This window comes from Henckelia pumila, chromosome 1 (genome assembly GCF_033568475.1).
Source record: "Henckelia pumila isolate YLH828 chromosome 1, ASM3356847v2, whole genome shotgun sequence".
Lineage (NCBI taxonomy): Eukaryota > Viridiplantae > Streptophyta > Magnoliopsida > Lamiales > Gesneriaceae > Henckelia > Henckelia pumila.
Window position 1 is genome coordinate 139,479,096 of NC_133120.1, and position 11,789 is coordinate 139,490,884.

The 11,789-nt window shown below is 36.8% G+C and overlaps 2 protein-coding genes across 2 annotated transcripts; one reads left to right on the forward strand and one right to left on the reverse strand.

Annotated features, from left to right (window-relative positions):
• The first annotated feature begins 415 nt into the window (after positions 1-415).
• On the forward strand, positions 416-1,435 carry LOC140876208 (uncharacterized). Its single transcript, XM_073280118.1, has 2 exons — positions 416-817; positions 966-1,435. Exons 1-2 carry the CDS (start codon positions 470-472, stop codon positions 1,146-1,148), a joined length of 531 nt encoding a protein of 176 aa, XP_073136219.1. The 5' UTR covers positions 416-469; the 3' UTR covers positions 1,149-1,435.
• A 1,367-nt stretch (positions 1,436-2,802) lies between these two features.
• On the reverse strand, positions 2,803-10,488 carry LOC140876207 (pumilio homolog 1-like). The gene is made up of 10 exons (XM_073280117.1): positions 10,189-10,488; positions 9,278-10,000; positions 6,691-8,210; positions 6,462-6,603; positions 6,239-6,346; positions 5,822-6,034; positions 5,620-5,730; positions 5,063-5,257; positions 3,781-3,955; positions 2,803-3,204 (listed from the first exon to the last, which is right to left on the reverse strand). The coding sequence occupies exons 2-10, from the start codon at positions 9,911-9,913 to the stop codon at positions 3,167-3,169; spliced, it is 3,138 nt and encodes a 1,045-aa protein (XP_073136218.1). The 5' UTR covers positions 9,914-10,000; positions 10,189-10,488; the 3' UTR covers positions 2,803-3,166.
• Positions 10,489-11,789: the final 1,301 nt, after the last annotated feature.

An 11,789-nucleotide genomic window follows, 5' to 3' on the forward strand; every position in this document is an offset into this window, starting at 1 on the left:
TAAAAAAAAAAAACAAGCATACAAGATTTAAAATTTACTACAATATTAATTATTTTGAAATTATATATATATATAAAAAAAAAAAAGGGATGTGCTCCCATATGTAGATCCGTCCATGATGTCAATACTCTCAACGAGAAAAAAGAAAAATTGTAAAAATTAAAAGAAGATTAACTAAAACTCAATTTGGATCACACATAGATGTCCAAAATTACGACGACACAAGTAACTACTAAAAATGGTAATTTTTCCATGCATATTTATATATAATATATATGCACATAAATTTATATTGAAAATTAACTAATTAAGTCATCCTATCTTAAAAAAAAAAAAAAAAAGAGTAAAGTTATCCCTTTAAAATAGAGGAAAAGGAAAAAAAAAAGAAAAAAAGAAAAAAAAAAAGAAGAAAAAAGCCAGAAGCAGGTAGAAGGGGAATGTTGAAGCAGCATTACTGGTGGAAGTAAATATGAGTGCATTAGCTCCACCGTTATCTTCAACTCCACTCTCTCTCAATCTCAACCCGAAGTCTCTTCAATTCATCTCCCCCAAGTGCTCGTTTTCTCCATTGTTAACCTCTCCAACTACCCAATCTTCGAGAAGAAGAACCCATAACCTCAGCTTTCCAAACGCAGTTCCTCAAAAACCCCCCAAAAGATGGAGCCTCTGCGCAACTGGTGGGATCTTCTCTCTTTCAGAAGCAATCCCAGATGCTATTCCTGAAGAAATAGTTCCCACGAGCGATGATGGAGTTTCCACCGTCATATCAGGTCTTCTTTTCGTCGCCTTCATTGGCTTATCCGTTCTTACAATAGGGGTACGATTTTCACTTCCAAGATTTCACGGTTTTGTTGTTGAATTTCACTCGTTATGGTCACCGCTGACTCAAAGTTTTTATCTTTGCAAGTGGGTTGTGTTTTAATCTCTGAATGAATGGATGGATTAATATTATTTGGGTTTGTCAGGTTGTCTACATAGCTGTGACAGATTTCTTGCAAAAGCGAGAGGGGGAGAAGTTTGAGAAAGAAGAAGCTGCTCAGAAGAAGAAAAATGGTAAGAGGAAGAAAATTGGAGCCAGAGCTAGAGCTGGGCCTAGGGGATTTGGGCAGAAGATGGAAGAAAGCGATGATGGTAATGATATGATGTAGTTGCAGCTGATTGAAAATGTTTTTCAAGAGTTTTTTTTATAGGGTTTGATTTCTGCAAAATTGTTTCCATTACGTAGTCGCGAACAATGTATCTTTTGTTTTGAGTGCTCATCCTTGTGAGATAGCGTCAAAGTAAATTGCAATGCTGCAACCATTCATTTTTTTTTTCTCTTTGTTCACCAATACAAAAATCGTATGGCAACTGCTGCTACTTGTCACATTATAGAATCTTACGAAGTCAAAAGATCTTGGCTCGATAAGACGAAGTTGAACCTCGCCGTGGGCAAAGGATTCGGATCAGTTGTGCCCTCTGTGAATTTGGTGCCTTTGGTAACGATATTAGCACTTGCATCAACAATGAGTTAGGACTTATTTAGTTAGTAGTTAACAATAAAACTATAACCGACAGGTATAAACTTTTACGACTTCTGCCGTAAATGAATGAAAGCATTCAGTTTTCTTCCCTCCTCTGATAATTCACTCTGTATTATGGTATCAACAGAAATGTGAGTGCCGTGCTGGCATACCGTTGTATTCCATATGAGATGGCGATAGAATGATTTACGTTTTCTTTATCTTGTATGACCTTTTCTAGGGGAATGGCCAGTGTTTATAATTCCTTCGATTATTAATGATTTTCTCCCGGGGATGTCCAATGTATTTGTATTATTCTTTACCTTTTAATGAAGTCATTTTCATTAAAAAAAAAAAAAAAACAGAAATGTGAGTGCCACTAAGATTCGAAAGAAGTGAGCTTACATTAAGAAAACTCTTCGATTCCATCTTATTCGGACGGACTCCAGGAGCTATGAAACAGGGATACACACCGTTGGCCGGAAATTTGAAATGTTAATATATTAACAACTCTATTTAATCTTTGCTAATTTTGTGGTTTATTTGATACTTCATTGGTTTAGAGTCAACTACAAGTCATACGTAGAAGAAGATTTTACCCATTTCGTGACCAAATAACTTGGACGTTTTGTTTTTCAATCTTGAAATATTCCATACATAGCTTATTCAGTCCGTTTGGGAGCAGTGAAAATAGCCAAGTCGTAAGCAAACTGAAGATTAAAGAACTTTTCATCCTCCTGACAATCTTGTGCACCAGATTCCAAGCTGCTCAAGATTTGATTCTTGAAAGAAATGAAGATAGGTTTGGCCGTATTGAAAAAAATATTTGGTTCTATTTAGTGAATTCAGTCACGTTGTCTAGTGAATTCATGAAAACATGCACATTGGCATCTACAGAGAGGTACTCTTTCTCAACTTTCTGAGAAAAAGAGCAGGGACAGGCAAGGGATTTGATTAGTGAAAACACTTCTTAAAGCCGAGTGATTTGCTATATAAAATGGTCCAGATTGCCATGGAACATATTTTGTGTCGGTATGCAAAACAAGTTATGGACATTTGAAATCCAAATTTACGCATACCTTTTCTGCAGTTGTTTGTGAGTAATGGGATTAAAATAAGTACTCAACAGTATCCAGATTGCCAGTGGAGAAAAGCCACCATTTAGGATAAGTAAACTTCCAAACAAGTATGGATCCAAGTTAACCAACTCGCCAATCGCCATGCAATTGTTTCAAGAAGCCACGCAAGAACCGATTGTATCAGTAATAAACATGCACACATATGTTCTAATACCAAGCAATGAAAAATATAATAGAGAAATTTGAAGGGCTTAACATATACTTTGGCCAAGTAAGAAAATTGTTAAATTACCAGACAGGGCATCGCTCAGCCGTAACCTAGAAAACCAATGTATCGTTTTTGTACAGTCACGTAGCGCACTGTAAACTACCTCACCTTTTTTTTATATATTACACCCTCAGCACTTGTAACTGATCCTCAGCTTACTAGACTCTATGTATATAAACTTAAGAACTAAACAATGTACATTTTTAGTACACGCATTAACTTTATTTGCAATCACATCATACCATCTCGAAAGAAAGATGAGAGAGGTAGCTCAAACTAGCCTCGGTTAGCTGTACAGACTTCTTCCCTACAACATTTTAAGCCGGATACGCTGACTGAGCAGCAATTCTCCTCTCTGTTAGACAAACAAGGCAAGAGTTCATTTAGTTTAGAAATCATAGCATTAAAGTCAACAGGAACACAGTAATATCAGACCATTAAAAAAATCATTAAAGAAGTCAGATTTCAAATTCGGTCAGATAAGAACTTAACTTAGAATACCAATATATAAAGTTTAGATTTTTTAAGTGTTTTTTGGTGGAAAACCACCAAAGCAGTTTAGTTAAAAAACAGAAGCGTATCCACTATTTTTAGCTTCTTGATTTTGGCATTTCAATCGCTCTAAATTTATTACAAAATTACCTCACATCAACTCTTGTTATTCTAGGGCATTTTAGAAAAAAGCTTCTCCATCAGACTGCATACATTTATCAGTTTAATATTTTTGGGTGGGAAGGAATTGCTCATATAGATTCACTTCCAAAAAATTTTCATGTTGTTATAGCTTGAAGCAGTAATCTTTTCGTCCTCTGGGAATGTAAGAAAGAGATCATGTTTGGAGTTCCAGAGAATCTAAGTGGATCAACCAAATAGTTAATAAGGAAAAAAATTGGTGAAAAAAAATTGAAAGTTATGTTATGCATGCATATACCCCCAGCAGCAACAAGTTTCTCTACACGGGCTACAATGTGCTTCCCATATGTATACTTCTTCAATGCATTCAAATGTACTCTTATTCTTGACATGATATGTTCACGCTCTTGATCACTACAAGTTTCGAGAACTTTCTGTACAACATAATTTGCGAACTGATCTTTCATCATCGCCTGGTTATAGAGAAAAAGAACAAGTAAAAATAAGGATTGGGATAAGAATCTCAATAAACAAATCAAAAGAAAAGCCTGCGTCTTCTAACGAAAACATTGGATAGACCCTATACTGGCAACATGCCGACGCCTAAAAACCTGCCATTCTTGCACAGGAAAATTATCGACTCTTTCGATTTTCATTAACTAGCTTGACCATTTATTTTTCATCACTTCATAATCCCCACCAGGAAGCCCATGATTTATAGCACACCCATAATCATTTGTAGCAACTAAATGCACAACTTCATTTAACTAGCAATTTGCATAAATATCGTAATAATCATAAACATGTTTGGTAAAAGATGTGAAAGAACGGAAGAGTGATCAGCCCTTTTTTTGAAAGCAAACATTTGATATTTTGAATTATTTTACCCCATTTCCATACATCTTCAGCATCTCCATCAAGAAAACCGTCCATACATCTACCCAGAAATGAAAATTATTACTGAAAAGATATAAGTGACTCCCTTTCCATGCCTGCTATGCCCCACCGCCATATATCTGACAGTGGTGGCAGTAAAGACAAGGAACTGCAAAAGGACGTTTGGGGCGCCACCACCTTCATCGACACTGGATCTGCTAGCGGTGGGAGACATTGGCTGAAAGGAAGACCAGGAAAAACAGGACATGGCCACACATGGGTTGGGGGAGAGCAACAGGTGACCATGAAGTTGGTGGTGATGGAGGCAGGTGGCAAGTGGAGAGAGAGAGAGAGAGAGAAAAGAGTGCATTTTGCGAGTATGTTTATCAGCCACTCTCATCTCGTCAAAAGACCAGGCAATCTTTACAGCCAGAGGATACTTTTGCTTATACTTAATACAGTCTGCTCTAAGTATTGGATATCCATATACCAATCTAATTAGTATTCACAGGACAAATCACTTCTGTAGAAGGGATATAATCTACAGATCTAAACACTTACCAAATACTTAGTACACTAACGAGTACAATTTTATCCAAGCCATAAAACAATTTTATTTTCATCAGTTGATACTCTCAAATAGTTATGGTTGGTTGACTGACTTGACTCCCTGAAACTATATTTGGAGAAACTGAAACTAGTACCTGAAGAGGCTCATTTTCATCAGTTGTTCCCAGCATCTCGTTCACCAACAGTTGGCGTTCCTTTTGATCTCCAAAAGTCAAGCATTTCTCAACAACATTTGATGCAAACTTCTGCTGGCTCATTTGAACTATATTTCCAGCCAGTTCCTGAATTATGGCCGATCGCTCGTGTGGTTTTCCATGCTCCAGCACATGCTACAAAAATACAAAACTAATTTGTGTACTGTGGTTACAAAAAAAAAAAGGGAAAATACATGCATCTGGAGCAGTGAGTGACGAGTGTGCAATATTAGAGCATGAATACGAGCTAATAGATTGCCCATCCAAACTCATTAGATATAAATTACTAATGAAAAGTTTATTTCTTGTTCAGTCAAATTATTTTTGCCTGTCCTTGTTTAGGAGGGAAGAAAAAGGTGAAAAATAGAACAGTATAACACGCATAACTACTTCAAACACACAAGAAAAAAATACAGATACAAAAAACGAACATAAATTTTACGTTAATACTCTCTGAAAATTCACATGTACTGCAAATTCTAAGAAGATTTATGAACCTGAACGACATAATTCCCATACTGATCCTGTGCCAACATGCTTACAGATCCCAAAATCTCATCCATCACTATTCTTTGGGTATTTTCATCATTGCAATGCTCCAGAACGCGCTGCCAAATAGAATGTGTACCTCAATATACACACTTAAGCTACTTAATAAGGTGGAAGCATAAAATTCCAAACATGCCACAATAATCCAACCTGTATCACTCGACATCCATATGGATGTGTTGCAAGGGTTACAACTTGGTCAAAAAATGTAGACACAATAAACTGAATGTGCTCCTCTGGAACACACTCAATGCATTTCTGAATCACATGATTCCCATTTTGATCTCTTACGCATCGCATCACATTCCCATCTAGCTCTCCAACCATCTTTATCTTCTGATCCACATCGACGACCTCAATTGCCTTAATAATCAGACAACACTACATTTCAATGCTGTGACATGCTTACAAAAAATATACAGCAAAGAAACGAAGAATTAGCCATAAATGATGCAGAACTGCTTTTACTTCAATGTCGCGTATTGGGATTTATTAATTAACCACAGAAAAACATATATATAGATTTCAGGAGCAATAATTGTTAAAAGACAGGGAATTCTGAATGACCTTCTGTATCACCCGACAACCATACATTTGAAGGCTCAAAGTAAGAACATGTCCAAAAAGCTTGCAAGCCAATTCTCTTCTTTGGGTTGCCATTCCATGCTCAAAAAACTGGGAAGACAGTAATATTAGCACATGATATGAATTAACGACGTCTAAGCACCAGCTGTGATGAGTAAAATAGAACAAAAATGATCAACTGTATGAATAACCATGGACTGGGTACCTTTTGGATTACATAATTACCGAACACATCAGTCATCAATGTAAGAGATTCAGGAAAAATTTCCTGGAAAACCATGTTTTTTTCTTCAGTTGTGGCAGTTTCAAGCTTTTGCTGGATGAACCGGCTCCCATATTGATCCGCACTAATCATGGTCATAACGATTGACACATTGACAAATCAAATATGAATGAAAATAATAATTCAAGGCTATTCAATCAAAAATTTGTACCTGAACTCAACAACGTGACCAACAATCTCAGAAAGTTCGAAGCATTTAGCTTTGTTACTCTTAAACTCCTCCAGTAGAGATGAAGCAAACCTAGTGTCCATGTTGTCCAAGTGCCATGGATTCATTAACCCCCCAGCAACATTCCTCATCCCACCAGCAAATCTCATGTTGAACTCACCATGCCTCATAGGACTCCCAGGTCCCCCAGGAGAATTCGGGATCATGTGGTTTGCCAGGGGACTTCCAGGATATGACAACCCAATCCCAAATGCTGGATTTCCATAATAGCCATGAGGACTAGAACCACTGTTCTTGCCAACTAAGGAGGCACCATACTGTGATTTCTGTGGTGATATCAAATTGCCAAGATAAGCCTTTTGGAGAAGGTCTATATAGGAATTACCCATGTAATTCCTATCCAAAGAGGGGTCATTAAGAGCTCCAGCTTGTGCTGCAGCATATTCAGCTGTCCTCAAGTATTGCAGATACAAAGGGTCAACAAAAGGTGCTTGCAGGGAATTCCCTGCCATTTGATTTCCCATTCTACCAAGGTTCTGCTCAGCGGTTGCAGTATTAAGATTTGATCCTCCTAGAATCCTAGAGTCTAACCCTGGCACAGACATAGCAGCAGCTGCAGCAGCTGCAGCATTCTCAAACAAAGGAGGATAACTAGAGCTTCCCAGATGGCCTGAAATTGGACTCATAGGATAGCCACTGATTCCATAATTTGAGAATGATGAATTTGGGCTGTCCAAGTGCTGATACGGGGAAAGCACACCAACCCCACCATTAACTCCAGTATTAGAAGATCCTCTCCCATATGAGTTATTAGACGGAACACCATTTTTCTGCATCTCGGTATGAAGCAAAGTGTTACTGAGATCCGACCCACCACCATTGTTAATACCAGTCTCATAACTGATCATTTTACCCGACTGGGGAACAGAAGGCGTATTAAATTGCCCGGTTTCAGGTTTCTTGGCATAAGCACGCTGATTCAAGCTATTCGGGCCACCCTGAAGATTAAAAGGGTAATTGTTATGGTCTGCAACAACTTCATCCATTCGAGATGAGAAATTGTTCTCATCATCAATTACACCATTTGAAAGATTCATGCCAGATAAAGCAGCAACTATATCTGCAGATTCATTCGTGTGAGAAGATACACCATTAAAGGAGTTTGGACTACTGATATTTCTTTTTTCAGAATTGCTCACCCTACCTCCTCCAATAGGAGTTAGGCAGGGACTAGGAGCTCTTGTAATCCGTTGAGGATCAGGAGTAGAGCTTCTTGACAAGGATGCCCCCAGAGCTGCAGCATAAGAATAGGATGCAGGGTGTCCAGTATGTTGTGAAGCAGTCGACCCCTGAACATTTAAACTACTGCGCGTAGGGTCTAATGATGTCAAATCACGACGTAAATGAGCTAACTCAGCGTCCACCGAATTCTCATCAAATGCATTCCTGCTAGCTGGGCGTGAAAGGTGCCCAGAAACTGGAGTAGCGCGGGTCAAGTCATCCTACAAAGATATCAGGTACTTTAATCAAAGAAAACATAAAGGGACAGAGGAGGGAGCACATGATTTGGAATCACAAAAGGCAACATCAAAACATATAAATATAAATAATAATCCTGCCATATTGGCACCCAAAAATGCATGGGAATCTGCATATTAAAGCTTCATACGAAAAAAATGCCAGAGAAAGAATTGTACCGCGTAAGTCCATCAAGTCAACAAAAGAACATAGATTTGAAAACGCATCACTTGGTGACTCACATGCATGACTGCTCAAATGGAGAATGTACACAATATTAACAGCGAGATCTAACAAGTTCTTGCAAACAAAACCATTTATTTTTTTAAGCAAGCAAAGAACAGTTTTTTAAATCAACCATCACAACAGTAGGAAACATGAAAATGAAAAACGATCCAAAAGAGGTTAATTCAAACCGCAATCAATTTGGACTAGTGCAGCAAATATGTTTAATGGGCTAGTTCTACAAAGATAGCATGATGCTCAACCAATTGGAAAAGTTAGCTAACATACACGATGTTATGTCGTGTGAAAACTTTATTTTCAGACGTAAAAATACACTATCATAAAAACGGTATTCCATTCACCACGCCAATGCAAATCTGGTTGCGATGGATGGAAAGTTGAAAATTACAAAGAACTATATAATCCAAAAAAAAACAATCAAAGACTCCAAACTCTTTAATAAGATCAAACAAACTATCTTATCCCTAGTATTTAATGCGAACACAATAAATGAAAGTGTAAAAAAGTAGGAAATTCGGTTCTGTCGATTCCGTCCAATCACACATTCATCTCCGGATTATCATCATCTCAATGACTATCAAGCATATCCTTGTAAATGAATTAAATAAGCAGTTGAGAAAGGGAAAGCAGAGTATCACATGAGTCACATGACTGTCAATAGAATCTCCAGATAATCCTTAAGCATAGAAACTAGAAGTTAGTATTTCGAACTCTCACCACGAACATCACATTAAAACATAAATCTCCAGCTGGGGTAAAAACAAAATCATGCTATTAGAAAGGTCGCCAAATTCTAGCAACTCACTTGAAACATCTCGGCAAGACTCTTCTGCTTGTTACCAAGTCCTAATCCAGGCAAACCAATTAGTCCATCCCCACCCCACTCTGCAGCACCCTGCAGTTTTTCGTTCTCACCCTCATCCTCTAGCTTCTTTGCATTGAACCCTGGTGGATTTGAAAACAAAGACCTCCCACCACTCCCAGTGTCATTCCTACTATTCAACTTCCTCCTATCCCCAATTGCAGAATTCCCCCCTTGCAACCTCTGTGCAAACCGCCAATCTTCCTTGGACATCATAGGAGGCGGAAGCCTCGGGTTCAAGTTGACATTTGAGTAATAATAAGATAAATAAGCAGGATCAGACCTGAGCTCCTCGTCGGACAAGCAACCATTACCATCTTTACTTCTAGCAAAGTCAGCAAAAGATGTTGGGCCTCCGCCACCACCATCATGGTTGAACAGCCCACCAACAGCACTCAACGAGCCCTCAACAGTAGGCGGAGCTGATCCACTCCTATACAAATTCAGCTCCCTTTCACGGTCATCCACCTCCTGCCTCCGCTGCTCACGAAGCAACAAACCTAACTCCTTTTCCAAATCATCACCAAAGGAACCTTCATTGTTTCCTAGCATTGGTCTCCTACCCATATCAGATAACATATTTATTCACAAATTGAAAACCCAAATTGTTCACTTTTTCATCCCACAAAAGGCAGAAACTTTAAACTGATGTCAGCATCGAACAACCTTGAAAGCAATCAAAACAGAAAATTTCATTAATCAAAAAATAAAATGAATAAAACAATTAAAACCCACGAGCACAAATTAAACATCGAATCTTTAATCTCATAAAAATCCAGTCTTTGACCTTCAAGACTCAAGAAAAAAACCAAGATCATCAAAGCTTGATGCTCAAACACACAGGAACTACTTACTTTCACCACAGATTCAGGCCCGGGAAAACAACACAATCAATCCTCGAGCAAGAGCTCCTGGTTCATGGCTTCAAATTTCAAGAAAAGCAGCAATCAGAGTGTTCCAAATGAAACAAAGAAGAAAAATTAAGCTGAGCCCAGAAGGGAGTTGGGTGAGGGTTTGTGTACATAGAAGAGTGATGAAAGAGAGGGCCACAAGAACTTATAAAAAGAGAAGATCAATCTGACGGCGAATTTTTCTTACAAGGACCCCTTTAGGGTTTTGTTTTTAAACTACTATTGCCCAAAGAGAGCGTCAGATTTGTATTATTATTACAGGCAACTTCATTTATCTTAACAAAGATTCTTAATTTTATAAAAAGCATGTCCGCTTCATATACAAAGATAGCACATCAAGTATAAGAAAAATAATTGATAAAAAGCATATATATATATATAATTTAAAATCTTTCAAAATATATATATATATATATATATATATATATATAATTTAAAAGATTAAAAAATTTTAATCACTAATCTTTTTTTGTAAAAAATAGTATCGAAAGGTTACAAGAAAGGAAGCAGGAGTTGCTAAGTAGAAAAATGATTCATTGTCGATGATTCATTGCTTAATACACCAATGGTCTTCAATGCACACATATAACCTCAACATGGTATATTTATCAATTATAAAATAATATGATTTTATCATAATTTTTACCCTATGTAATTAATTCAATTTGAATGAAAGTAACATAACACAAACATGAAAAATATTTGTAAGTATTAAAAATTCGTATTTTTTAGTTAGTTAATGGAAAAACCCGTTATTTATAAATAAATTCTAGGATAATATTTTTTTATGTAGATAAGGTTGTCGATCAATTCACTTTTACGTTAAGATATATAATAAAATAATAATAGACGATGACTTGTAGCTCATATGATACTAATGTCCTAAGTTTGAGACGAGTTCTTGGATTCGAGACCTAATTATAAGATACAATCTCCTCTCTCAATTCAAAAAAAATAAAAAATAAAAAAAAAAGATAATAATAGGACTATAAATATTATACACGCTGAATGAATGAATGAATGAATTAATGAATATATATATATATATATATATATAGTTCGTTTATGGTGCCTAACACTATATGTTCACTTCATGCCCACTATATACAAGTCAACTCATCTATTGTACTGGTAACTCCACGTGCATCCGTGTCCAAAATAATTCCGATTGTCTTGAAATTTTCACGGTGGGATCGTCTCGAAAATGCGAATCCATCGATATATCATAGGATAAAAAATTCAACCTCAGTGTTCGGAAATATGAAGATGACCAGAAATTGCATATTTCACCTAATTTCTGGTAATCTTTCCATTTTCGACTACCGAGATTGAAATTTGTATCATATGATATATCGTTGGATTTGCATTTTTGAGACGATGCTACCGTGAAAATTTCAAGACAATCAATGTTGTTTTGAATACGGGTGCACGTGAGATCAAAACTCATATATATATATATATATATATATATATATATTTGAGCATTGTGCAGGCTAATTTATTTTCTATGTATAGAAAGAAATTTAAATATATCTAAAATATAG

Bases quoted from the DNA above. Each gene is read 5' to 3' on its own strand.
- LOC140876208 (XM_073280118.1), top strand. From the start codon at position 470: ATGAGTGCATTAGCTCCACCGTTATCTTCAACTCCACTCTCTCTCAAT. The intron at 818-965 runs GTACGATTTTCA...TGGGTTTGTCAG, and splicing joins TATCCGTTCTTACAATAGGG to GTTGTCTACATAGCTGTGAC.
- LOC140876207 (XM_073280117.1), bottom strand. From the start codon at position 9,913: ATGTTATCTGATATGGGTAGGAGACCAATGCTAGGAAACAATGAAGGT. The intron at 5,258-5,619 runs GTTCATAAATCT...GTATTTTTGTAG, and splicing joins ATGGGAATTATGTCGTTCAG to CATGTGCTGGAGCATGGAAA. The intron at 3,205-3,780 runs GTATATGCATGC...TTTGTCTAACAG, and splicing joins GAAACTTGTTGCTGCTGGGG to AGAGGAGAATTGCTGCTCAG.